The 27,180-nt window shown below is 47.0% G+C and overlaps 1 protein-coding gene across 2 annotated transcripts in view; it reads left to right on the forward strand.

Annotated features, from left to right (window-relative positions):
* LOC138764095 (guanine nucleotide exchange factor VAV3) overlaps positions 1-27,180 on the forward strand; it is a 280,714-nt gene that overhangs the window by 195,902 nt on the left and 57,632 nt on the right. For both annotated transcript variants that reach the window (XM_069939464.1, XM_069939466.1), the window contains exons 17-21: positions 5,958-6,055; positions 9,744-9,766; positions 16,008-16,053; positions 26,193-26,326; positions 26,989-27,054. In XM_069939464.1, the coding sequence (XP_069795565.1) occupies positions 5,958-6,055; positions 9,744-9,766; positions 16,008-16,053; positions 26,193-26,326; positions 26,989-27,054 (367 nt within the window). The remainder of the gene's footprint in view (positions 1-5,957; positions 6,056-9,743; positions 9,767-16,007; positions 16,054-26,192; positions 26,327-26,988; positions 27,055-27,180) is intronic.

Here is a 27,180-nt window from a genome sequence, read left to right on the forward strand (position 1 = left end):
GTGGGACAGAAGACAAATGGATCATAGCTGCTATAAATCACCACACAGCTAGAGAGGGAGGGACAGAAGATGAATGGATCTTAGCTCCTGTAAATGGTCACACAGGTTGAGAGGGTTGGACCGAAGACGAATGGCTCATAGCTGCTATACATGGACACTCTGGTAGAGAGGGTGGGACAGAAGACACGCGGATCATAGCTGCTATAAATGGCCACACATGAAGAGAAGTTGGGACAAAAGATGCATGGATCATAACTCCTGTAAATGGCCACACAGTTATTGAGTGTGGGATAGTAGACAAATGGATCATAGCTCCTATATATTGCACACAGGTAGAGAGGATGGGACAGAGGATGTGGGCATCATAGCTCCATTAAATTTCCACAAAGGTTGAAAGCGTGGGACGGAAATCAAATGGATCATAGCTCCTATCAATGGCCACACATTTAGAGATGGTGGGGCAGAAGACAAATGGATCATAACTCCTATAATTCGCCACACAGGTAGAGAGGGAGGGCCAGAGACGCATGGATTATAACTCCTGTAAATGGCCACACAGGTATGGAGGGTGGGACAGTAGACCTATGGATCATAGCTCCTATAAATGGCCACACAGGTAGAGAGGGTAGGACAGCGGATGTGTGGATCATAGCTCCTATAAATGGCCACACAGGTAGAGAGTGTGGGACAGAAGACGAATGGATCATAGATCCTATAAATGGCCACAAATGTATAAAGTGTGGGATAGACGATGAATGGATATTAGCTCCTGTAAATGGCCACACTGGCATGGAGGGTGGGACAGAAGACGAAAGGATTATAGCCGCTATAAATGGCCACAAAGGTAGAGAGGGTGGACAAAAGACGCATGGATCATAGCTCCTGTAAATGGCCACACAGATATGGAGGGTGGGACAGAAGACGAATGGATCATAGCTCCTATAAATGGCCAAACAGGTAGAAAGTGTGGGACAGAAGACCAATGGATCATGGCTCCTATAAATGGCCACACAGGTAAGGAGGGTGGGACACAAGATGAATGGATCATAACTTCTGTAAATGGCCTCGCAAGTAGAGAGGGTGGGACACAAGACACGTGGTGTGCTCACCTTATTTGCTCTGAAAGGGTAAGGAATCCATTGGGGAGAAGGCTTTAGAGTGTAAACGTACACACCAACAGGCTGAACGATGGTTTTTTCCTGCAGCCATCAGGCTCCTGAATGATTCCCAAGCAGTGGTATTGTTCTGCCCTTGCTTGGTACAAATTGATCTTCCTTTTCATAGTAAGTAATTCTAGGTGCAGTACATTTTTTTCTCTAAGAGTTCACAAGCAAACCTTGTTTTACTTGGTATTTTTTGACAAATAAAACTGCACAAAACGAGTCGAAGGTCAGGGGAACTGAGGCCGAGGGTTGGGGGAACTGGGGCTCAGGGCCGGGAGAAATGGGGCCGAGGTTCAGAAGAACAGGGGCCGAGGATCGGGGGAACTGGGGCCGAGGGTCAGAGGAATGGGGGCTGAGGGACCGGCAACTAGGGCCAGGTTCCCCCTAAAATAGAAAGATTTACTAGGGCATTGCTTAGACTCCAGGAACTAAGTTTCAGGGAAAGGTTAAGCAGGTTAGGACTTTATACCTTGGAGTATAGAAGAATGAGGGGAGATATGATCGAGGTATTTAAAATTATGAGGGAGGGATAGACAGAGTAAATGTAGATGGGCTTTTTCCACTGAAGGTGGTTGAAATACAAACCAGAGGGTGTGTGTTAAGGGTGAAAGGGGAAAAGTTTATGGGGAACATGAGGGGAAACTTCTTCATATAGAGAGTGGTGGGAGTGTGGAACGAGCTGCCAGCTGAAGTAGTGAATGTGGGCTCAATTATGACATTTAAGAATTTGGACGGGTTCGTGGATGGGAGAGGGATGGAAGGGGTATGGACTGGGTGCAGGTCAGTGGGATTAGGCAAAAATGATGGTTCGGCACAGTCTAGAAGAGCCAAAGATGTCTGCTTCTGTGCTTTAATGTCCTATGGTTCTAAATTCCCACTGACTATTCAGGAGATTAGAAAATGATCCTCACTTCTACTCATACAAGTGTCAGTTGATGAGCTCTTTTGTCTGTCCTGTCCAAGCACTGACGTGACATTTGCCCATACAGGCAACGCCATCCCTCCCCTTTCATCTCAATCACATCCAAAACAGAACCCAGGAGCATTGAGCTGCCAGTCCTGCCACTCCGAAGTCTTATTCATGGTTAATGTCATAATTTCAAGTGCAGCTCCACACTGATCTCGTCAGCCTTTCCTACGATACTCATTGTGTAGAAATAAACGCAACTCAGAACATTACTCATTTCTGTTTCTGATTTCTCTGTAGCCTAAACATCTTTTCAACAACCAATCAACTGCACAGGTTCCCACCACCTCGTGGAACAGCATGTAAAAATGTTCCTGCATTGATCACCTTCCTGATCGTATTTGAACCACCTGACAATGCAGCTCTCACTTTTCCTGGAGCGAAACCAATGATCCAAAAATCTGAAGCCCTTCCTCTTGCATCATCTGGCAGCCCAGTATTATTAACCCGTGTTGTCCCATTTCTGCCCTGACTAGCAGGCGATAGGGGTCGTAAGGCCAAGGTCACAACTTGGACAACGTTTACTTTAACCAAGCACCTTACATGCTGAACTCACTTTGCAGCACCTAACCACTCCCAACTCATCACTCTTTCTATCCATCACTCCTCTCTACTCATCACTACCCCCTTCCCATCACACACCCCACCCATCACTCCTCCATCCTAGCCATCACTCCTCACTCCCCATCATTCCCCCCTACCCATCACTCTGCCCTCCACATCACTCCTCTCAACTCATCGCTCCTCCCAATTCATCACTCCTCCCTACTCACCTCCCCTCCCTACTTATTACTCCTCCCTACACATCACACCTCCCTACTCATCACTTCTCCCTCCCCAGCATGCCTCCCTCCCCATCATTCCTCCCTACTCATTACTCCTCCCTACTAATCATTCATCCTTACCCATCACTCCCAACTCATCACTCCTCCCTCTCCATCACTCCTCCTTCATCATCACTCCTCCCAACTCATCATTCCTCCCTCCCCATCAATCCTCCCTCCCTATCACTCCTCCATACCCATCATTCCTCCCAACTCATCACTCCTCCCTCCCCATCACACCTCCTTCCCCATCACTCTTTCCTACTCATCACTCCTTCCCACTCTTCACTCCTTCCTACCCATCACTCCTCCCTATCCATCACTCCTCTGTCCCCATCACTCCTCCCTACTTATCACTCCTCCCTATCCATCACTGTCCCCATTATTCCTCCCTACTTATCACTCCTCCCTACCCATCACTTCTCCTACTCATCACTCTTCCTACCCTTCACTCCTTCCTATCCATCAATCCTACCTACCATCACCTCCTCCCTAACCATCACTCCTACCTACCCATCACTCCTCCCTACTCATCTCTCCTCATCACTCCTGCATACTCATCACTCCTCCGTACTCCTCATTCCTCCCTACTCTTCACTCCTTCCTACCATCATTCCTTCCTACCCATCACTCCTCCCTTCACATCACTCTCTCCTACCCATCACTCTTTTCTTCTCATCACTCTTCCCTACCCCTCTTCCCTACTCATCACTCCTCCCTCCCCATCAGTCCTCCGTACCCATCACTCTTCCAGACCCAATACTCCTCCCGACCATCACTCTTCCCTACCCATCACTACTCCCTACTCATCACACCTCCCTCCCCATCACTCCTTCTCACTCTTCACTCTGCCCACTCTTCACATCTTCCTACTCATCTCTCCTTCCTACTCCACTCCTTCCTATTTATCACTTTCCCCTACCCATCAATCCTTAATGCCCATGACTCCTTCCTACTCATGACTCCTCCCTTCCCATCACTCTACCCTACCCATCACTCCATCCTACTCATCACTATTCCCTCGCCCCCCTTCCCTACTCATCACTCCTCCCTCTCAAGCAATCCTCCCTACCCATCACTATTCCCTACCCATTGCTCCTTCCTACTCATCACTCCTAACTAATCACTCCTCCCTACTCATCACTCCTCCTTCCCCATCACTCCTCCCTCTGTCCCCATCACTCCTCCCTCCCCATCACTCCTGCCTATTCATCACTCCTCCCTACTTATCACTCCTCCCTATCCATCACTCCTCCCTATCCATCACTCCACTGTCCCCATCACTCCTCCCTCCCCATCACTCCTGCCTACTCATCACTCCTCCCTACTTATCACTCCTCCCTATCCATCACTCCTCCCTATCCATCACTCCTCCCTATCCATCACTCCTCCCTATCCATCACTCCTTCCTATCCATCAGTCCTCCCTACCATCACTCCTCCCTCCCCATCACTCCTTTCTACACATCACTCTTCCTACTCATCACTCCTCCCAACTCATCACTCCTTCCTACTCATCACTCCTCCCTACCCATCAGTCTTCCTATCCTTCACTCCTTCCAACTTTTCACTCCTTCCTATCCATCAGTCCTCCCTACCATCACTCCTCCCTCCCCATCACTCCTTTCTACACATCACTCTTCCTACTCATCACTCCTCCCAACTCATCTCTCCTTCCTACTCTACTCCTCACTCTCCATCACTCTTCCCTGCCCCATTCCTTCCTACTCATCATTCTTCCCTACTCATCACTCCTCCCTACCCCTCTTCCCTACTCATCACTCTTCTTTGCCCATCAGTCCTCCCTACCCATCACTCTTCCCTACACAACATTCCTTCCAATTCATTACTACTCTCTACCTATCACTCTTTCTACCCATCAATCTTCCTACACATTACACTTCCTATCCATCACTCTTCCTACCCTTCACTCCTTTCCACTCTTCCCACTTTCCTACCTATCACTCCTTCCTACCCATCATTCAATCCAAACCATCACACTTCCCTACCCATTACTTCTTCCTACTCATTACTCCTCCCCACCCATCACTCCTCCCTCCCTATCACTCCTCCCGACTCATCACTCCTTCCTACTCATCTCCCTCCTCCCTACCCATCTCTTCTCTAACCATCACTCCTCCCTACCCATCACTCCTCCCTATTCATCACTCCTCCCTACCCATCACTCCTCCCTACCCATCACTCCTTGGTTCTTGATCCTCCAAAATTATCCATCTAGAATTTATACTGGAGCTGGAGGAGGGTGTCCTTCAGGAGGAGATTTTTGAGGAAGAGCTGCCTTAAATGTAATTGGCCTTGTGTGAGTGTGGTTGTGTGATTCGATGTTTTAATTGTGTGGGGAAGAATGAGTTGCAGGAAGATGGCACTACAAATCAGGTTTTTGTCTTCTCTGAGCAGGCTTGAGTTTAGTGTAGGATTGGTCGTCTGTATCGAATTGTGAATTTAGCATTTTGTAAAAATGCTGCACGTCTGTCTTGGTCAGAGCTCCACTTCAATAAATCCAAGAGCCTTCCTACCTACCTCTCTTTCCTACCCATGTCATTGGTCCCCATGTGGACCATAACTTGTGGCTGGACAGCCTCCCTTTTGAGACTTGATCCAAGACATTCCTGACCCTGGCAACTGGCAGCTTCTGCCTCAGAATCTCTGATCCTTTCCTCTCACACCACTGCAGCTCTCCTGTTCTCTCCCAACCCTTCAAAGGCCAGGTTCTAGACAACATGCCAGAGTCCTGACGCTGTTACCCACCTTTATTCCTGGGCAGTCCTGCCTCACACTGAACTTCCTCCTGCTCTTCAAGTAAATGTATTACACCTTGGGGTTTTTGTTAACCCAAGCCCTTTATCTACTTTTATCTTTGCCTCTGTTTGACCTGCTGAGTTGCTCTAGCTTTGTGTTTTTACTCCAACCAAAGTGACTGCAGACTTTCCTGTTTTACGTGTGTGCACAGAGGTCTTAATATTGACTCTTGCTTCTCCTTCAGGGGGATATTTTACCAGGGATATTTGTGCACGAGGTGTGGAACAGGAGCTCATAAAGAATGCTTGGGACGAATTGGAGTTTGCAGTCAGGCCTTTGCAGGTAATGAACCAATGTCAACTCACTGGGAAAGAAATATCAAGACTGGGTCTTGCATACCAAACAGCAGCAACTGAAATGAGCCCAGACAGTGTTATATTTAAAGTAATATTTTAAATTATTAACCAACAACTTGGACCTTATCTGTTTGTGAACAGTCGCTTCATGTCCCCTACGTCACCTTATCTAACTGATCTAAACTATCCCATAACTACGAGCGAATATACTTCTGTGTGTGGAATAACCCAAGCTACTACAGATCAAGGCACAATTCTCGAAACGCAGTTCAATGTTCCATCTCAGATGTTCAGTGTCGACACATAGGCTTGAAAGTAAAGTGACACATTTTGGTCTGCTGCCCCCTTGGCCTCCAGGCCTCAACCCAAGCGCTACCCCCATACAACAGCACTGGGGTGGAGGGAGTGGGTGGTGGTTAGTGGTGGTGCTTACCAGGGTTGGAGATTTAGAGGATGTGTTAAATGGGATGGGAAGATAGTGATGGGACTGAATGGGCTGGAGGGGTAGTGGCGGTGCTGGTGGGGAGGGGGGTTAACGACAGCTCTGAGAGGCGGGGTTAGTGGCGGTGCTTAGAGGGAGTTGGTTGATGCGCTGAGGGGTGGTAGTGAAGCCAGTATAACATGGCGGCCACCAAAACCTACTGTCGTGAGAACGCCTTGTCACCGTTTCTTTTGCTCACAAAAGCCACCCCGAGTCTGACCAGAAAATTACTGCACTGGTTTCTTCATTCAACTCTGTGGCAGACAGAGGGTTTAGATGGATGGGTTGTAAAGGGTTTAGATGGATGGGGTCGCACGGGGTTTAGATGGAGGGGTTGTAAAGGGTTTAGATGGATGGGGTCGCGCGGGGTTTAGATGGAGGGGTTGTAAAGGGTTTAGATGGATGGGGTCGCGTGGGGTTTAGATGGAGGGGTTGTAAAGGGTTTAGATGGATGGGGTCGCGCGGGGTTTAGACGGTTGCGACACATGGGGTTTAGACGGATGTGACACACAGGGTTTACGTGGATGAGAATCAGTTCATGAAGTTGATGGGATCGACTGGGGATGACATAATGTTTATTAACTCATGAAAACCTTGTCAAGATGCTTCCAGTGAAATGTCCTTTTTAGACGGAGTGACAACCAAAACTTCCCTCTTCTTTGACGTAGGGGACATGAAGCGACTGTTCACAAAGTTTCAGCGAATTCAAGTAACTGACACAATTGTCACAATCCAAATGCGGTATTTCTTCCAATTCCAGAACCCTTTCCATGGGTTATCTGATTAGAGACCTTCACTTTTTGGTCCCAGAGTGGTCTTCCCATTCCCCGATAACCTGGAGGAATCAGAAACTGTCTCTCACCACGTGAGGCCTCCTCAACCCAGTTTCACTTCAAAGGAAGTTCCTTGAAATGGCCACATTCATTCTCGTATAACAGGGAGAAATCAGACAGATTGTCCATCGTCACACGAGGCCACGTCATCCCTTCCAAAGATGCTTCTTCAAGTGTGGGTTCTTATAATGGCCCCTGAGCTAAACTGCTCCAAAATCATGAATCTGTTTGTCACGTGGTCTCTCCTCAGATGCATCCAATGTAGGAATGTGCTGTCTTCAGTCTGCTGTCACTCTCCAAACCTGTAGGGTTTCGTTCAATTTCCTTTCTTAAAGTGATTGTCCCTCACAGTTCAAAATGGACTGAAAAATAGGAGATCATAATCCTGAGGAAAAAAATCAATAAAAAGGACAAGGGCTCAAAAATGTTGAATTTATCAATCCCCAAATTAAGCCCTGCTCCTTCTCTCTCCGACAAACCTGTGTTAATCACAAACTCACTTGACTGTTCAGCTCACTTCTGCTGACCCTGATTCAACCATGTGGATCCCACTCTCCGCTCTCTCTCTCTCTCTCTCTCTCTCTCTCTCTCTCTCTCTCTCTCTCTCTCTCTCCACAGCACTGCATGTCCCACACTGATCCCACTGCCCCCTCACCTCCCACGGCCTCGTCTCCGATCCCACTGCCCCCCACAGCCTTGTCTCAGTCCCCAAACTGATCCCACTACCCCCCCACAGCCTTGTCTCAGTCCCCAAACTGATCCCACTACCCCCCCCCACAGCCTTGTCCCAGATCCCACTCTGATCCCACTACCCCCCCACAGCCTTGTCCCAATCGCCAAACTGATCCCACTACCCCGCCCACAGCCTTGTCTCAGTCCCCACACTGATCCCACTGACCCCTCACCTCCCACGGCCTCATCTCCGATCCCACTGCCCCCCACAGCCTTGTCTCAGGCCCCAACTGATCCCACTACCCCCCCCACCCCCTTGTCTCAGTCCCCACAGCCTTGTCCCAGTCCCCACACTGATCCCACTACCTCCCCCACAGCCTTGTCCCAGTCCACACACTGATCCCACTACCCCCCCCCACAGCCTTGTCCCAGATCCCACTCTGATCCCACTACCCCCCCACAGCCTTGTCCCAATCGCCAAACTGATCCCACTACCCCGCCCACAGCCTTGTCTCAGTCCCCACACTGATCCCACTGACCCCTCACCTCCCACGGCCTCATCTCCGATCCCACTGCCCCCCACAGCCTTGTCTCAGGCCCCAACTGATCCCACTACCCCCCCCACCCCCTTGTCTCAGTCCCCACAGCCTTGTCCCAGTCCCCACACTGATCCCACTACCTCCCCCACAGCCTTGTCCCAGTCCACACACTGATCCCACTACCCCCACCCACAGCCTTGTCCCAGTCCACACACTGATCCCACTACCCCCCCCACCACAGCCTTGTGTCAATCCCCACACTGATCCCACTACTCCCCCCCCCCCCCCACAGCCTTGTGTCAATCCCGACACGACACTGATCCCACTTCCTTGCCTCTCCCACTACCTCTGGCATCTTATTCCACATTCCCAGCACCTTCTATTTAAAGGTGGCCCTCAGCTCCCTTTTAATCTTTCATCTTAAACCTACACCCTCCAGTTCCAGGTTGCTCTAATTCTGGGAAGAAGTAGGACTATTTACCCGCACATGATTTGATCAAACTCTTAGGCCCCCCCTCAGCGTCCTGTGCATTCCTTATCATTGCAGCTATCCAGTTCTGACAAGGCTCTCAAGAATCATTTTACATCTTTCCACTGGGACATCGATGACCCGGACTTCACCCCTCTCTCCAACTTAACTTCAGCTCCCCACAAAATCCGCTCCCTCTTTCTGGACCAGCACTGACTTTGCCATTAAACCTCAGGCACGGGCAGAGCCTTTGTGATCTGACAAACTGACCACAATCTTGCAGCGGCTTCTTCTCATATGTACTAACCATCCAATTTCACTATCGACGTCATCGATCCAGGTGAATTCTATGCTTTGCCATCAACGAATTGTTCCTCAGCTTCATTCTGCCCACTTCCTACTCAAGGTTCATAAGCAGCGCTGTCTATAAGGAGTTTGTACGTGTCTGCGTGGATATTCCCTGGGGGCAAACGGACCAGAGATTGTAGGTCAATCGGCTGTAATTGGGTGGCACAGGATCGTGGACTGAAAGGGCCTGTTACCGTCTAAATAAAGCTCTGGAAAAAGATAGTGGTGAGTGTGGGCAGAGCTTGGAGACCCATGTGGTGCTTCTCCCCAGCTGCCCAGAACCTGTCTGGGGTGCCTCAGCCCCACTAACTCTGTGCTTCATCCTGTTTCAGATCCCCTCAGAAGCAAGCAGGTGGTGAGTGTTTCTGCTGCTTTGGCTGATGTCGTGTGCGTGCGTGTACTCAGAGAAAGCAATCTGCTGGAAGGGGATTCACCCGTTCAGGCAGCAGTGGGAGGGAAAGAAGGGTCAGCGTACCAAATGGAAGTCTTGCTCCAGCTCCCCACTTCCTTCCTTTCCCCAATTAGAGAACATCTTTCTTAGCCTCTGCCCTTCCCATGATCACCTCTCAGTTCCTTGCTCATGGGATCTGTTTCCACCTATCACCTGCTGTGCTGTGCTCCTCCTAGGTCCCTTACACCAGCCCCACCCCCCAGTGTCTACATTATATTCAGCATTACCTGAAGAGCTCAGACCTGAAACTGCAAATGCCTGTTGCTTTCCATGGAAGCTGTCTCACCCGGTGAGTTGCTGCAGGACGTGGTGTAACTTCATGAAAGTTGCGGCCCAAACTGCTGGACCATTCTTTATTTCACACAAATGGAGTTTTTCCAGAAAATTGGCTATTTTGTTTATGCATGACCAGGACTTTGTATATGTGTGTGCCTGTATGCATGACCAGGACTGTGTATATGTGTGTACCTGTATGCATGACCAGGACTGTGTATATGTGTGTACCTGTATGCATAACCAGGACTGTGTATATGTGTGTACCTGTATGCATGACCAGGACTGTGTATATGTATGTACCTGTATGTATGACCGGGACTGTGTATATGTGTGTACCTGTATGCATGACCGGGACTTTGTATATGTAAGTACCTGTATGCATGACCGGGACTTTGTATATGTATGTACCTATATGCATGACCGGGACTTTGTATATGTATGTACCTGTATGCATGACCGGGACTTTGTATATGTATGTACCTGTATGCATGACCGGGACTTTGTATATGTATGTACCTGTATGCATGACCGGGACTTTGTATATGTATGTACCTGTATGCATGACCGGGACATTGTATATGTATGTACCTGTATGCATGACCAGGACTGTGTATATGTATGTATCTGTATGCATGACCAGGACTGTGTATATGTGTGTACCTGTATGCATGACCAGGACTGTGCATATGTGTGTATCTGTATGCATGACCAGGACTGTATATATGTATGTACCTGTATGCATGACCGGGACTGTGTATATGTGTGTACCTGTATGCATGACCAGGACTGTGTATATGTATGTACCTGTATGCATGACCAGGACTGTGTATATGTATGTACCTGTATGCATGACCGAGACTGTGTATATGTGTGTACCTGTATGCATGACCAGGACTGTGTATATGTATGTACCTGTATGCATGACCAGGACTGTGTACATGTATGTATCTGTATGCATGACCAGGACTGTGTATATGTATGTACCTGTATGCATGCCCGGGACTGTGTATATGTATGTACCTGTATGCATGACCAGGACTGTGTATATGTATGTATCTGTATGCATGACCAGGACTGTGTATATGTATGTATCTGTATGCATGACCAGGACTGTGTATATGTATGTATCTGTATGCATGACTGGGACTTTGTATATGTATGTACCTGTATGCATGACCGGGACTTTGTATATGTGTGTACTTGTATGCATGACTGGGACTTTGTATATGTATGTACCTGTATGCAGGACTGGGACTTTGTATATGTATGTACCTGTATGCATGACCGGGACTTTGTATATGTATGTACCTGTATGCATGACCGGGACTTTGTATATGTATGTACCTGTATGCATGACCGGGACTTTGTATATGTATGTACCTGTATGCATGACCGGGACATTGTATATGTATGTACCTGTATGCATTACCGGGACTTTGTATATGTATGAACCTGTATGCATGACCGGGACTGAGTATATGTGTGTACCTGTTCGCATGACCAGGACTTTGTCTATGTATGTACCTGTATGCATGACTGGGACTTTGTCTATATATGTACCTGTATGCATGACCGGGACTTTGTATATGTATGTACCTGTATGCATGACTGGGACTTTGTCTATATATGTACCTGTATGCACGATTGGACTTTGTATATGTATGTACCTGTATGCATGACTGGGACTTTGTCTATATATGTACCTCTATGCACGACTGGAACTTTGTATATATATGTACCTGTGTACATGACTGGGACTGTATATATGTGTGCACCTGTAAGCATGACTTGGACTGTATATATTTGTGTCACTGTACACATTACCAGGGCTTTGTATATATGTATGTACCTGTATGCATGACCAGGACTATGTATATATGTGTACCTGTACACATGACCAGGACTATATATATGTGTACACCTGTACGCATGACCAGGACTGTGTATATGTATGTACCTGTATGCATGACCAGGACTGTGTACATGTATGTATCTGTATGCATGACCAGGACTGTGTATATGTATGTACCTGTATGCATGCCCGGGACTGTGTATATGTATGTACCTGTATGCATGACCAGGACTGTGTATATGTATGTATCTGTATGCATGACCGGGACTGTGTATATGTATGTACCTGTATGCATGACCGAGACTGTGTATATGTGTGTACCTGTATGCATGACCAGGACTGTGTATATGTATGTACCTGTATGCATGACCAGGACTGTGTATATGTATGTACCTGTATGCATGACCGAGACTGTGTATATGTGTGTACCTGTATGCATGACCAGGACTGTGTATATGTATGTACCTGTATGCATGACCAGGACTGTGTACATGTATGTATCTGTATGCATGACCAGGACTGTGTATATGTATGTACCTGTATGCATGCCCGGGACTGTGTATATGTATGTACCTGTATGCATGACCAGGACTGTGTATATGTATGTATCTGTATGCATGACCGGGACTTTGTATATGTATGTACCTGTATGCATGACCGGGACTTTGTATATGTGTGTACTTGTATGCATGACTGGGACTTTGTATATGTATGTACCTGTATGCATGACTGGGACTTTGTATATGTATGTACCTGTATGCATGACCGGGACATTGTATATGTATGTACCTGTATGCATGACCGGGACTTTGTATATGTATGTACCTGTATGCATGACCGGGACTTTGTATATGTATGTACCTGTATGCATGACCGGGACATTGTATATGTATGTACCTGTATGCATGACCAGGACTGTGTATATGTATGTATCTGTATGCATGACCAGGACTGTGTATATGTGTGTACCTGTATGCATGACCAGGACTGTGCATATGTGTGTATCTGTATGCATGACCAGGACTGTATATATGTACGTACCTGTATGCATGACCGGGACTGTGTATATGTGTGTACCTGTATGCATGACCAGGACTGTGTATATGTATGTACCTGTATGCATGACCAGGACTGTGTATATGTATGTACCTGTATGCATGACCGAGACTGTGTATATGTGTGTACCTGTATGCATGACCAGGACTGTGTATATGTATGTACCTGTATGCATGACCAGGACTGTGTACATGTATGTATCTGTATGCATGACCAGGACTGTGTATATGTATGTACCTGTATGCATGCCCGGGACTGTGTATATGTATGTACCTGTATGCATGACCAGGACTGTGTATATGTATGTATCTGTATGCATGACCAGGACTGTGTATATGTATGTATCTGTATGCATGACCAGGACTGTGTATATGTATGTATCTGTATGCATGACCGGGACTTTGTATATGTATGTACCTGTATGCATGACCGGGACTTTGTATATGTGTGTACTTGTATGCATGACTGGGACTTTGTATATGTATGTACCTGTATGCAGGACTGGGACTTTGTATATGTATGTACCTGTATGCATGACCGGGACTTTGTATATGTATGTACCTGTATGCATGACCGGGACTTTGTATATGTATGTACCTGTATGCATGACCGGGACTTTGTATATGTATGTACCTGTATGCATGACCGGGACATTGTATATGTATGTACCTGTATGCATTACCGGGACTTTGTATATGTATGAACCTGTATGCATGACCGGGACTGAGTATATGTGTGTACCTGTTCGCATGACCAGGACTTTGTCTATTTATGTACCTGTATGCATGACTGGGACTTTGTCTATATATGTACCTGTATGCATGACCGGGACTTTGTATATGTATGTACCTGTATGCATGACTGGGACTTTGTCTATATATGTACCTGTATGCACGATTGGAACTTTGTATATGTATGTACCTGTATGCATGACTGGGACTTTGTCTATATATGTACCTCTATGGACGACTGGAACTTTGTATATATATGTACCTGTGTACATGACTGGGACTGTATATATGTGTGCACCTGTAAGCATGACTTGGACTGTATATATTTGTGTCACTGTACACATTACCAGGGCTTTGTATATATGTATGTACCTGTATGCATGACCAGGACTATGTATATATGTGTACCTGTACACATGACCAGGACTATATATATGTGTACACCTGTACGCATGCTCAGGACTGTATATATGTGTGTACCTGTGCACATGACCGTGACTGTGTATATGTCAGTACCTGTGCATATGACCAGGACTGTGTATATGTGTGTACCGGTACACACAGCTAGGACTGTATATCTGATGGTACTTGTATGCATGATCAGGACTGTATAAATGTGTGTACCTGTGCGCATGACCAGGACTGTTTATATGTGTGTACCTGTGCACATGGCCAGAACTGTGTATATGTGTGCACCTGTATGCATGATTAGGACTGTATATATGTGTACCTGTAAACATGACCAGGAGTGTGTACATGTGTGTACTGTCCTTGTAACTCAGTTCCTGAAGTCCACCCAACATCCTAGTAAATCATCTCTGCCCTCTTCCTATCTTATTGGTATCTTTCCTGTAGTTTGGTGATCAAAACTGCACACAATTCTCCAAATTTGGCCTCACCAATGTCTTATACAACTTTACCATAACATACCAACTCCTGGACTCAATACTTTAATTTATGAAGGCCAAGATGCCAAAAGCTCTCTTCACAACCCTCTCCACTTGTGATGCCACTTTCAGGGAATTATGTATCTGTATTCCCAGATCTCTCTGTTCAGTGCACGACCATACACCGTGTACGTCCTTTCTTGGTTTGTCCTTCCAAAATGCAACACCTCACACTTGTCTGCTTTAAATTCCATCTCCCATTTTTCAGCTCATTTTACCAGCTGGTCCAAATCCTTCTGCAAACTTTGAAAACCTTCTTCACGGTTCACAACGTCTTCAATCTTAGTGTCATCTGCAAACTCACTGATCTAATCTACCATATTATTATCCAGATTATTGATGTAGATGACAAACAACGATGGTCCCAGCATCGATCCCTGAGGTACCACTAGACACAGGCCTCCAGTCTGAGAAGCATCATCCACCACTACTCTCTGGCTTCTCCCGTCCAGCCATTGTTGAATCTACTTCACCATGAACACCAAGCTCACGCAACTGTCAACACCTCTTTGCATTATCTGCACAATGTTTTTTTCTTACTCAATTTAGTGTCAGCCAACTTGACCCAAATCGTTAATGTACATTTGGAACAATTTCAGGCCCAGCATAAACCCTGCGGCTTTCTGCTCACCACTGATTACCATCCAAACTATCCCAACTCTTTGCCTTCTGTTCCATGATCATATATTATCCCCATTCCACACATTCTGATCTATCATATATCCAGGTGTCTTCCAATTCCTTCCTTAACAATACCTTCAAATTATCAACATTTCTGCTTTTATTCATGTGCAATTTCATGATTTATTTTCAGAAATTATTTTGAGTCCGAGTTGTGCCTCATAACTGAAAGTCAATAACTTGCTTCTTTTTGAATCTAGTGAAAACTGAGGGCAAGTTCCAGTCTGGAATCCCCTCCATCCACTGGGGAAAAAGCTGATCTAAGCCTTCAGATTTCAAGGGGAGTCTGTAACTCAGCACCATTAGTGCAAGTCCACACAATTCCATGGGAATATTGGGAAACACCCCACCTCCCACCTAAACCAAACCCATGTAACTGGGGAGGTATTTGGCTCACATTTACAGGGAATAACAGAACGTGAGGGGGTGGAGGGAGAGGGGGGCTTTGGAAGGAAGGGAAAAAGTTGGGTCAGGGAGAATGAAGACAGATAATGGAGGGCAGAGTGGCTCAGAAATTCTGGCATAGATCAGAGGGGAAGAGATACCTGACCTTAGGTACAAGGTTCCAGGGACTTTGCTCAGTCGTCTGCTCTTTAACACAGAATTCCTTCAATGGAGACAAGAAACACAGAAGCACAATGGATACAGGTAAGTTCATTCCCAGTGAGGGGCAGGGTGGGTGGGTGCCAGCCATGGGGAGGGGGAGGGGCATGTACTGGGCAGGGGGAGGGGCATGTACTGGAACAACTGAAATTGCACTGTGTTCCATAGAAGTCTGTGCTGAACTATTTTTCTCCCTGGTTCCACTGTCCTGCACCAGACCATATCCCTCCACACCTCTCCCATCCATGGACCTGTCCAAATTCTTCTTGAATGTTAAAAAAGAGCCTGCATTTATCAAACAAGCTGACAAATCATTCCATGCTCCCACCAATCTCTGCGTGGAGGTTCATCCTAATATTCCCTTCAAACTTTTCCCCTTTCACCCTTAGCCCCTGACCTCTAGTTTTTTATCTCTCCTAATCTCAGTGGAAAAAGCCTTCCTGCATTTATTCTGTCAAATCCATCATAATTTGTATATCTTTATTAAATCTCTCTTGAATTTTATGTGCTCCCGGGAATAATGTCTTAACCTGTTTAACTTTTCCCTGCAACTCAGTTCTTCAAGGTCTGGCAACATCCTTGTAAATCTCTTCTACACTCTTATTGGTCTTTATTGATGTCTTTCTTGTAGATAAGTGACCAGTACTCTAAATTTAGCCTACGTCGTATACACTTGCACCATATCATCCCAACTCCTATATTCAGTGCTTTGATTTATGAAGGCCAATATGCCAAAAGCACTTTTTATGACCCTATCTACCTTCTCTGCCAGTTTCAGGGAATTACGTGTCTGTATTCCCAGATCCCTCCGTTCTCCCACACTCCTCAGAACCCAAACATTTACCGTCTATGTCTTTCATGGACTACAAAAGGATTTGGACTGTTTGGAAAGATGGGAGATGGAGTTTAATGTAGGTAAGTGTGAGGTGCTTTATTTTGGGAAGAATAACAAGACGTATGCAGTGAAGGGGAGGGCATTGAGGAACAGAGGGATCTTGGAGGAATGGTTCAATAGACAATAGGAGCTGGAGTAGGCCCTTCGGCCTGTCGAGCCTTCAGTGACCGCCATTTTACAGAGCATGGCTGATCACTACTATCAGTACCCCTTTCCAGCCTTATCCCCATAACCCTGAACTCCTTTGCCCACAAGAGTCTTATCTAACTCTCTTTTGAACATAATCAGCGAATCTGCCTCGACCACCCTCTGTGGCAGAGCATTCCACAGATTCACACTTCTCTGGGTAAAAAAATGTTTTCTCATCTCTGTCCTAAAGGTCCTACCCTGTATTCTTAAACTATGCCCTCTAGTCCTCGTCTCCCCCATCATTGGGAACAAGTAATCTGACTTCACCCTGTCTATCCCCCTGATGATTTTGTAGACCTCAATCATGTCCCCCCTCATCCTTCTAAACTCCATCGGATACAAGTCCAGTTTTTCTAGCCTTTCAGCATATGTCAACCCCGCCATCCATGGAACTAACCTTGTAAATCTGCGCTGCACACCCTCGAGAGCTAGTATGTCCTTCCTCAAAATTGGAGACCAGAACTGGACGCAATACTCCAGGTGGGGTCTCACCAGGGCCCTGTACAACTGCAGAAGGGCGTCTCTGTTCCTATACTCCAATCCCCTCTTTATCTCTTGGTGCCTGCCACATTGACCACCGCCAGTGGGCTGATATCGCCTCAAACCGTGCATCTTGGCGCCTCACAGTTCGGCGGGCAGCAACCTCCTTTGAAGAAGACCGCAGAGCCCACCTCACTGACAAAAGACAAAGGAGGAGAAACCCAACACCCAACCCCAACCAACCAATTTTCCCTTGCAACCGCTGCAACCGTGCCTGCCTGTCCCGCATCGGACTTGTCAGTCACCAACGAGCCTGCAGCAGACGTGGACATACCCCTCCATAAATCTTCGTCTGTGAAGCCAAGCCAAAGAAGATCTACCAGGGCCAAATCATGGTGGTCATGTCTGACACAGAGTCTGGCCTTTCATCTAGAAGGGCAGTGGGGAGAAGAGGAGAACTGTAGTGATTGGGGATTCTATAGTTAGGTGAAAAGATAGGCGGTGTCTACCAGGTGCCAGGATCAGGGACATCTCAGATCAAGTCCCTGAAGAGGGTATATAGAATATAGGGAGTTAAGAAGGAAGCTGAAAAGCAGGACCTCAAGGGTGGTCATCTTGGGATCGCTGCCTGTGCCACGCACCAGAGAGGGTAGGAACAGGAAGTTGTAGCAGATGAATGTGTGGCTGAAGAGTTGGTGCAGGGGGAAGATTCCTGGATCATTGGGATCTCTTCTGACGAAGGTCTGTCCTGAACAAAAAGGACAGGCTGCACATGAACTGGAGGGGGACCATATCCTGGTGGGCAGGTTTGCTGGAGCTATTAGGGAGGATTTAAGCTAGCTTGGCAAGGGGTGGGAATCTGAATGTGAGGGCAGAGATTAGGGTAGAGGGTGGAAAGTATGATGCTGTGTGTTGTGGGTTTGAGAGGAAGGACAGGTAGGAGAGGAAGCAGACATGCAGTCAGTTGGAGGGTTTCAAATGTGTTTACGTCAATGCAAGGAGAATTAGGTGGGAATAAAGGGGATGTATTTGGAGCTTGGATCAGTATGTGGAACTACGATGTTGTGACCATAACTGAAACTTGGATGGAGGAAGGGCAGGATTGGCTGATGTAGGTACCTGGGTTTAGCTGTTGTAAAAGCGATAAGATGGGAGGAAAAAGAGGGGGGAGTAGCATTACTGGTTAGGGACAGTATCACAGCTGTAGAAAGGGAGGTGCTGTCGAGAGTGTGTATATTGAGTCAGGGTGGGTGGAAGTCAGAAATGGGAAGGCAGCAATCACTGTATCGGGATTAGAGGCCCCAAAATAGCCATCGGGACACTGAGGAGCAGATAAGCAGGGAGATTTTGGAATGGCGGGAAATACAGGGCTGATTTCAACTTCCCTAATATTGACTGGCACCTCCTGCCTGCAAGAGGGATGGATGGGCCTGAATTCATCAGGTGTGTCCAAGAAGGATTCCTGACACAATATCTGGACTAGCCAACAAGAGGAGAGACCACACTGGATCTGGTTCTGAGGAATGAATCTGGTCAGGTGGCGGACCTCTCGGTGGGGGAGCTTTTTATAACATAACAATTAAAGCACAGAAACAGGCCATCTCGGCTCTTCTACTCCACACCAAACTAAGTTCTCTCCTCTCGTCCCATTTTCATGCACCTTGCCCATAACCCTCCATTCCCTTCCCATTCATATACCTATCCAATTTTTCCTTAAATGACAAAATGGTCCCTGCCGTCACTACTTCTCCCGGAATAAAGATCTAATCTGCTCAATCTTTCTTTGTAACATTCTGAAACTCAGGTAACATTTTTGTAAATCTTCTCTGCACTCTCTCCACCTTGTTGATATCCTTCCTATAATTTGGTGACCAGAACTGCACACAGTACTCTAAATTTGGGCTTGCCAATTCCTTGAATAATCTCATCATCTCTTTTCAACTCGTGTAGATTTATAAAGACCAACATACTAAAGGCCTTCTTCACCACCCTAGCCACATGAGATTCTACCTTCAGCGAATGATGAACCATTATTCCTAGATAATTCTGCTCCACTGCATTCCCCAATACTCTCCCATTTACTATGTACGTCCTGTTTTGATTATTCCTTCCAAAAGGAAGCAATTCACAATTCTCATCATTAAACTCCATCTGCCATCTTTCAGCCCACTCTTCTACACGTCCAAATCCTTCTGTAATCTCTGAAAACCTTCTTCGTTATCCACAATCCCACCTATTTTAGTATCATCTGCATATTTACTAATCCAATTTACCGCCCCATCCTCCAGATCATTAATGTAACTGACCAATAACAAGAGACCCAATACAGATCCCTGAGGCATACTGCTTGTGACCACAACTCCCTGAGATTTAGCATAGTTATGGACAAGGATAAAAACAGACAAAATGGGAAAGTGCTTAACTGGGGAAGAGCTAATTACAATAGGTTGAGGCAGGAACTAGGGAGAGAAAATTGGGAACAGATGTTCAAGGGGGAAAGTACAAATGCAATGTGGAGGAGGTTTTGGGACCACTTGTGCTGGGTTCAAGATAAGTTTGTCCCATTGGGACAAGGAAAAGATGGGAGGAAAATGGAACCATGGCTGACGAAACAGGTGAGGAAGATGGAAGCATAACATAAGATTTAGAAGCAAAGAACAGGAAGGGTTCATGAGAATTATATGGTAGCCAGGAAGGTGCTTGAGAAAGATGTTAGGAGCTCGATGACAGCATGAAAAGGCCTTGGTAAGTTGCATTAAGGAACCTCCCCATTTACCCATTAAGGCTGGGTACATTGTTGTAGGAATATACTTGAGGGAAATCAGAAGGGATAAAAAAGAGAGCATGAGATGTAACTGGGAGGCAGGATACTGGATGATCTATTGAGATTCTATTGAGATTCTACGAGTAATAAGGTTGGCTGAGGAGGGAATTTGTCCTGTTAAAGATCAAGGCTGCCTTTGTGGGAGATATATTTCTCATTGATCTTTATGGTGTTAAAGATCATGGAGCCAAGGAATGGCAGCAAACAAGTTGCAGGGACCTGCACCATAAGCGCACCAGGGAGAGGGTTTGGCAGGTTGGAGTGGCTTTTTCCCAGGGCTGAAATGGCCAACGTGACGGGGCATAGATTGAAGGAGCTTGGAGGATGTAAGAGGTAGGTTTATCACCCAGAGAGGGGTGGGTGCATGGAATGCACTGCCGGAAACAGTGGTGGAGGCAGGTAGAGCAGGACTTTAATATGATTGGATAGGTACATGGGGCTGAGAAAAATGGAGGGCTGTGCAGAAGGGAAATCCTAAGCTGTTGTTGCACACCATGTTCCAAATGTGGCCTCGCCTATATCTTGTCCAATATAACAGCCCATATTCAATTTTCAAAACTTTGATTTATGAAGGCCAAAGTGCCAAAAAACCTCTCTCGACAATCCTATCTATGAGGCAGAGATGTACAGAGGTACCTGGCTATAGCTCACTGAGAGTGGCCATATAAGTAGATGGGGTTGTAAAGAATGCATAACGTGTGCTTGCTTTCATTGGTCAGGGCATTGAGTACAAGAGGGAGGGAATCATGTCACAGTTGTACAACCACATTTGGAATATTATGTGCATTTCTGGTCACGTCTTTACAGGGAACAGATGCAGCTGAGATGGAGAAATTAAGAGAAGGGGATAGAATCCTTGCAGGGAACAGGGTGTGAGGACGTGTAATTAAGATGTTTCTAGCCGTAACAGTTCCAAGATTAGGTCTTCCAGTCCAGATCATCTAAAATGTCCACCTTCTTCCTCAAATTTGGCTTTCTCCCCACCACCATCAATTCAGCCTCAACCGCACCTCCTGCTCATCTGCCCTGGCCCCCTCTGCTTCCGGACGCAACAAACACAGAATTCTCCTTGCCCTTACCTACCACACCACCAGCCTCTGCATCCTAAACACTATCCTCCGGAATTTCTGTCACTTACAATACGATCCCACTACCTCTTCCCCTTGCCTCCCCTCTCTGCCTTCCATAGGGTCTGCTCCCTCTATGATCCCTCCATCCCAGCACCTTCCCCTGTGGGTGCAGAAGGTACCAGTCTTGTACCTACACCTCCTCCCTCACCACAGTTTGGGACCCCAAACAGACCTTTCAAGTGAAGCAACACTTCATCTACTGCATCCAGTGCTCCCGCTGTGGCCTTCTCTATAACAGAGAAACTGGGCACAGACTGGGAGATTATTTCACTGAGCACCTTCACTCCATCCACATCAGCACAGAGACCTCCCAGTGGCAAACCACCATTTCTGTGTCCCACTCCCATGATCATGTCTGTCTATGGCCTCATGTACAATCCCACCAAGACCACCCATAAACTGGAGGAAGAACACCTGTTTTTCCAGGCTCTCTCCTGCTGGATGAAATTAACATCAATTTCTCCAGTTTCTGCTAGCCTGCTCTCCTCTTACCCCTCCCTTCCCCCTGTCCTCCCCTCAGCTCTACTCCCCCCCCCCAACAACTTCCCTCTCTGTTCACCCAGCTATCCGTCCTTCCCCTGCTTGCTGGGTGCCCTCCCTCTCCCTTCTCCACCTATCACCTCCTGCCTTTGCTACCTTTCTTTCTAACCAGTCGCCTGCTGACACTTTTCCAAACCTTGTTGGAGGGTTCAAGCCCAAAATGTTGGTTCTGTATCTTTATCTCTGCTATATAAAGTCCACTGCTAAACCTGCTGAGTTTCTCCAGCATCGTGTTCTTACTTCAGAATCTCCCCTGCAGGGTAAAAATATCACAAACTGAAGGGCATATGTTGAAGGTGGTGGAGGGAAGAGTTTAGAGGAGGTGTGAGGGGGCAGGTTTTTAGCACAGAATGTGGTATAACCATATACAGCACAGAACAGGCCCGTTGTCCCTACTAGTCCATGCTGGAACAAATTCCCACCCTCCTAGTCCAACTGACCAGCACCCGGTCCATACCCCTCCAGTCCTCTCCTATCCATGTAACGATCCAGTCTTTCCTTAAATGTAACCAATGATCCCGCCTCGACCACGTCTGCCGGAAGCTCATTCCACATCTCTACCACCCTTTGCGTAAAGAAATTTCCCCTCATGTTCCCCTTATAATTTTCCCCCTTCATTCTTAAACCATGCCCTCTAGTTTGAATCTCCCCCACTCTTAATTGAAAAAGCCTATCCACGTTTACTCTGTCTGTCCCTTTTAAAATCTTAAACATCTCTATCAAGTCCCCCCTCAATCTTCTACGCTCCAGAGAAAAAAGCCCCAGTCTGCACAACCTTTCCCTGGAACTCAGACCCTGAAATCCTGTCAACATTCTCGTGAACCTTCTCTGCACTCTCTCTATTTTGTTTATATCTTTCCTATAATTTGGTGACCAAAACTGTACACAGTACTCCAAATTTGGCCTCACCAATGCCTTGTACAATTTCATCATAACCTCCCTACTCTTGAATTCAATACTCCGATTTATGAAGGCCAACATTCCAAATGCCTTCTTCACCAGACCATCTACCTGAGTATCAGCCTTGAGGGTACTATTTGCCATAACTCCTAAATCCCTTTGTTGCTCTGCACTCCTCAATTGTCTACCATTCAATGTATATGACCTATTTAAATTTGCCTTTCCAAAATGTAGCACCTCACATTTATCTGTATTAAATTCCATCAGCCATTTCTCAGCCCACATCTCCAGCCTTCCTATATCACCTTTTAATCTACGGTAATCTTCCTCACTGTCCACAACACCACCAATCTTTGAATCATCCGCAAACTTACTTATCCAATTCTCCACCCCGACATCCAGATCGTTAATATATATAACAAATAATAGTGGACCCAGGACCGATCCCTGAGGAACTCCACTAGTCACCAGCCTCCAATTTGACAAACAATTTTCTACCACTACTCTCTGACACCTCCCATCCAACCATTGCTGAATCCATTTCACTACCTCCTTATTTATACCTAATGCCTCCACCTTTTTTCCTAACCTCCTGTGGGGAACTGTGTCAAAAGCTTTCCTAAAGTCTAAATAGACAACATCCACAGCCTTCCCTTCATCAATCCTTTTTGTAACCCCCTTGAAAAACTATAAGGGTTGTTAAGCATGATCTACCCCTGACAATCCCTGTTCTTCCAAATATTTGTAAATACCATCCCTCAGAACACTTTCCATCAACTTACCCACCACAGACGTCAGACTCACAGGTCTATAATTTCCAGGCTTACATTTGGACCCTTTCTTAAACAGCAGAACAACATGAGCCACCCTCCAATCCTTTGGCACTACCCCCGTGACCAGTGACATCCTAAATATCTCTGTTAATGGCCCCACTATCTGTACACTAGTCTCCCTGAGTATCCTTGGGAATATTTTGTCCGGTCCGGGAGATTTATCCACCTTTATCTTTTTCAACACAGCCATCACTACCTCCTCGGTTATCCTTATATGCTTCATGACTTCCCCACTATTTTTCTTTACTTCAACTGGTTCAATATTTTTTTCCCTAGTGAATACAGAGGAGAAGAAATCATTTAAAATTTCCCCCATTTCCTCTGACTTCTCACTCAGCCGACCCTCCCTATCGACAAGGGGTCCAATTTTAACTCTCACTAATCTTTAACTTTTAATGTACCTATTGAAACCCTTTGGATTGACCCTCACATATATTCCCTTTTCTACCTTTTACCTTAACCTCCATCCTACCTTTGTTATCTTTATCATTCTTAACTAGGTGGCCATGCACCCGACACTGCTCACAAACTCTGCTCCCCACCCCCCTGCCAAACTAGTTTAAACCCTCCCCCACAGCTCTAGCAAATCTACTTGCCAGGATATTGGTCCCCCTCCAGTTCAAGAGGAGTCCGTCCCTTTTGTACAGGTCCGACTTTCCCCAGAAGAGATCCCAATGATCCAGAAATCTTATCCCCTGCCCCCTGCACCAGCTCTTTAGCCACGCATTCATCCTCCACATCCTCCTAGCGCGTGGCACGGGCAGCAATCCAGAGATTACTACCTTAGAGGTCCTGTTTTTTTAACTTCCTGCCTAATTCTATGTATTCCTGTTTCAGGACCTCATCCCCACTTCTAACTAAGTCATTGGTCCCCACATGGACCACAACTTCTGGCCGCTCACCTTCCCCTTGCAGAATTCTGTGAACTTGATCAGAGACCTAGCACCAGGGAAGCAACAGACCAACCTGGATCCCCGATCTCATCCAACAAACCTCCTATCTGTCCCTCTGACAAGTGAATCCCCAACCAAAATTACCCTGTTCTTATCCCTTCTGAGCCTCAGGGGCAGCCCCTGTGCCAGAGACCTGACCCCCACGACTCGTCCCTGATAGGCTGTTCGCCCCAGCAGTATCCAATGCCGAATACATGTTGGTGAGGGGCACTTCCACAGGGGTAATCTGCACTGGCGCTCTCCCTCCTTTCCTCACAGTCACCCAATTCCCTGACTCCTGCCTTCTAGGGGTGACTGTCTCCCTGTAACTCTTCTCTATCACTGCCTCTGCTTCCCTTATAATCCTCAGTTCATCCAATTGCAACTCAAGCTCCCTAACACGGTCACTCATGAGTTGCAATTGGATGCACCTTTTGCAGGTGTAGTCGTCAGGAACAACTGTGCTGTCTCCGACTTCCCACATCCCACAATTGGAGCACTTAACTACCCCAACTGACTCCATTTCCTCCTTTCTCAATGTATATAGGTTATTTAAAAAGAAAAACTAAACAAATAGTACTAAAAGACTAACCAAAAAGGACACCTTATCACACAGGGAGTGCCTTCTTACCGAAGCCCCTCGAGCCAAAGTCCCAAGTCTCCACTCCTTCACTGCTCCACTCCTCACTGGTCACTCCCTCCCCTTTCACTCCTTTTATAGGCCCCTTGACCAATTAACCCCATCACTTTCACCAAGCTCCTCCTCCTCCGACTGCCAGCCCGACTCTCTCCGAGCTCCTCCTCCGACTCCCAGCCGAACCAAGTAGGTGCCTAGAATGACCTCCAAGGACAAAAGCAGGTTCAATCCTGATATTTAAGAACGAGAGAGAGAGAGAGAGACTTGAATATGCAAGAGTTTAAGGTTATGGATCTTTTACCAGCAGTAGGGGCTTAGTTAAATTCAGGCATTGTGTTTGGCACAGACATGGTAGATCAAAGGGCCTGTTTGATCACCCTCTGGAGACTTCCACTGTAAACATTGCATCCAGTTGATTAACCCCCCTGGATCCCATCTAATTTAACCTTGGCCACCAGCCAACCACATGGAACCTTGTAAATGTACAAGACCAAAGCAGCAAAGGTCACCACCTGCTGTTGCCTATCCTTTTGGAAACTCAGTCAAACTACCGTGCAGAAGGCCGCGCTGATGAAGACCTTTCAGCCTTTGATTTTCCATTTGCAAATAAATGTGTGTCCAGCTGTTGAGCAGCAGCTCCACATAATATTTACCATATAACAGTTTAAGGCATGGAAACAGGCCATCTGACAGACTGGGATCAAGTCCAACAATTAGGAATAACGAGAGCTGTCAGCTATGAGATTCACTGCTGGGGTTGTGGCTGGGGGCTGAAGAATGATGGCTGACAGATTGGTAATGATTGCCCTGATCTCTCCCTCCAGGACTGCCGAGGATGCAGGTGACCAAGTATTATGACGGAACTCCACAACCCCCCAACTCCGGTCCAATGATCACCATTCAGCAGGGAGACATTATCGAAGTTCACGGTGCAGAGGCACACTCTATCTGGTGGGAGGTGCGAGGAAACATTTCATCTCATGTAACCAAACTTCCCTGGGACTGAAGCTAGGAGTTTTGGAGTGAGCCCCTCCCCTTGGCCCAGTGGTCTTCTCTGCTACCTCTCCCCTCAGCCCAGTGGTCTTCTCTGCTACCTCTCCCCTCGGTACAGTGGCCCTCTCTGCTATCCCTCCCTTCAGTCCAGTGGCCCTCTCAGCTACCCCTCCCCTTGGTCCAGTGGTCCTCTCTGCTACCCCTTCCCTTGGTCCAGTGGTTCTCTCTGCTACCTTTCCCTCAGCCCAGTGGTCCTCTCTGCTATCCTCCTCTCGGCCCAGTGGTCCTCTCTGCTACCCCTCCCCTCGGTCCAGTGGTCCTCTCTGCTACTCCTCCCCTTGGTCCAGTGGTCCTCTCTGCTACCCCTCCCTTTGGTCCAGTGGTCCTCTCTGCTACCCCTCCCCTCAGCCCAGTGGTGCTCTTTGCTACCCCTTCCCTTGGCCCAGTGGTCCTCTCTGCTACTCCTCCCCTTGGATCATTCACAGCCTATCTGATCTCTCTCACTTTGCTGTGTGTGACATCCTGCTGTGCATGGACTGGCTGCGCTTGAGAACCCTGAGCTATCCCTGCAGGCTGCACGAGGCATCACCTAGCTGCAGTATAACACTCGTTCCGTTTCTCTTGCAGGGTCGAAACCTGACAACGAGGGAAGTGGGCTTCTTCCCAAGAGACTGCGTCAAGCCGTTGCCCTGTGTGAGTGCCACTAACAATTCTTTAGTTCAGAGTATGGCTGGCACCCAGGAGTAGGTAATGTTCAAAATGTACTATTTTCTTGGTCCAATTTCCTGTCATTTCACTGCTTCATCAGTTACCTACCCA

Source organism: Narcine bancroftii, chromosome 5 (genome assembly GCF_036971445.1).
Source record: "Narcine bancroftii isolate sNarBan1 chromosome 5, sNarBan1.hap1, whole genome shotgun sequence".
Taxonomy (NCBI): domain Eukaryota; kingdom Metazoa; phylum Chordata; class Chondrichthyes; order Torpediniformes; family Narcinidae; genus Narcine; species Narcine bancroftii.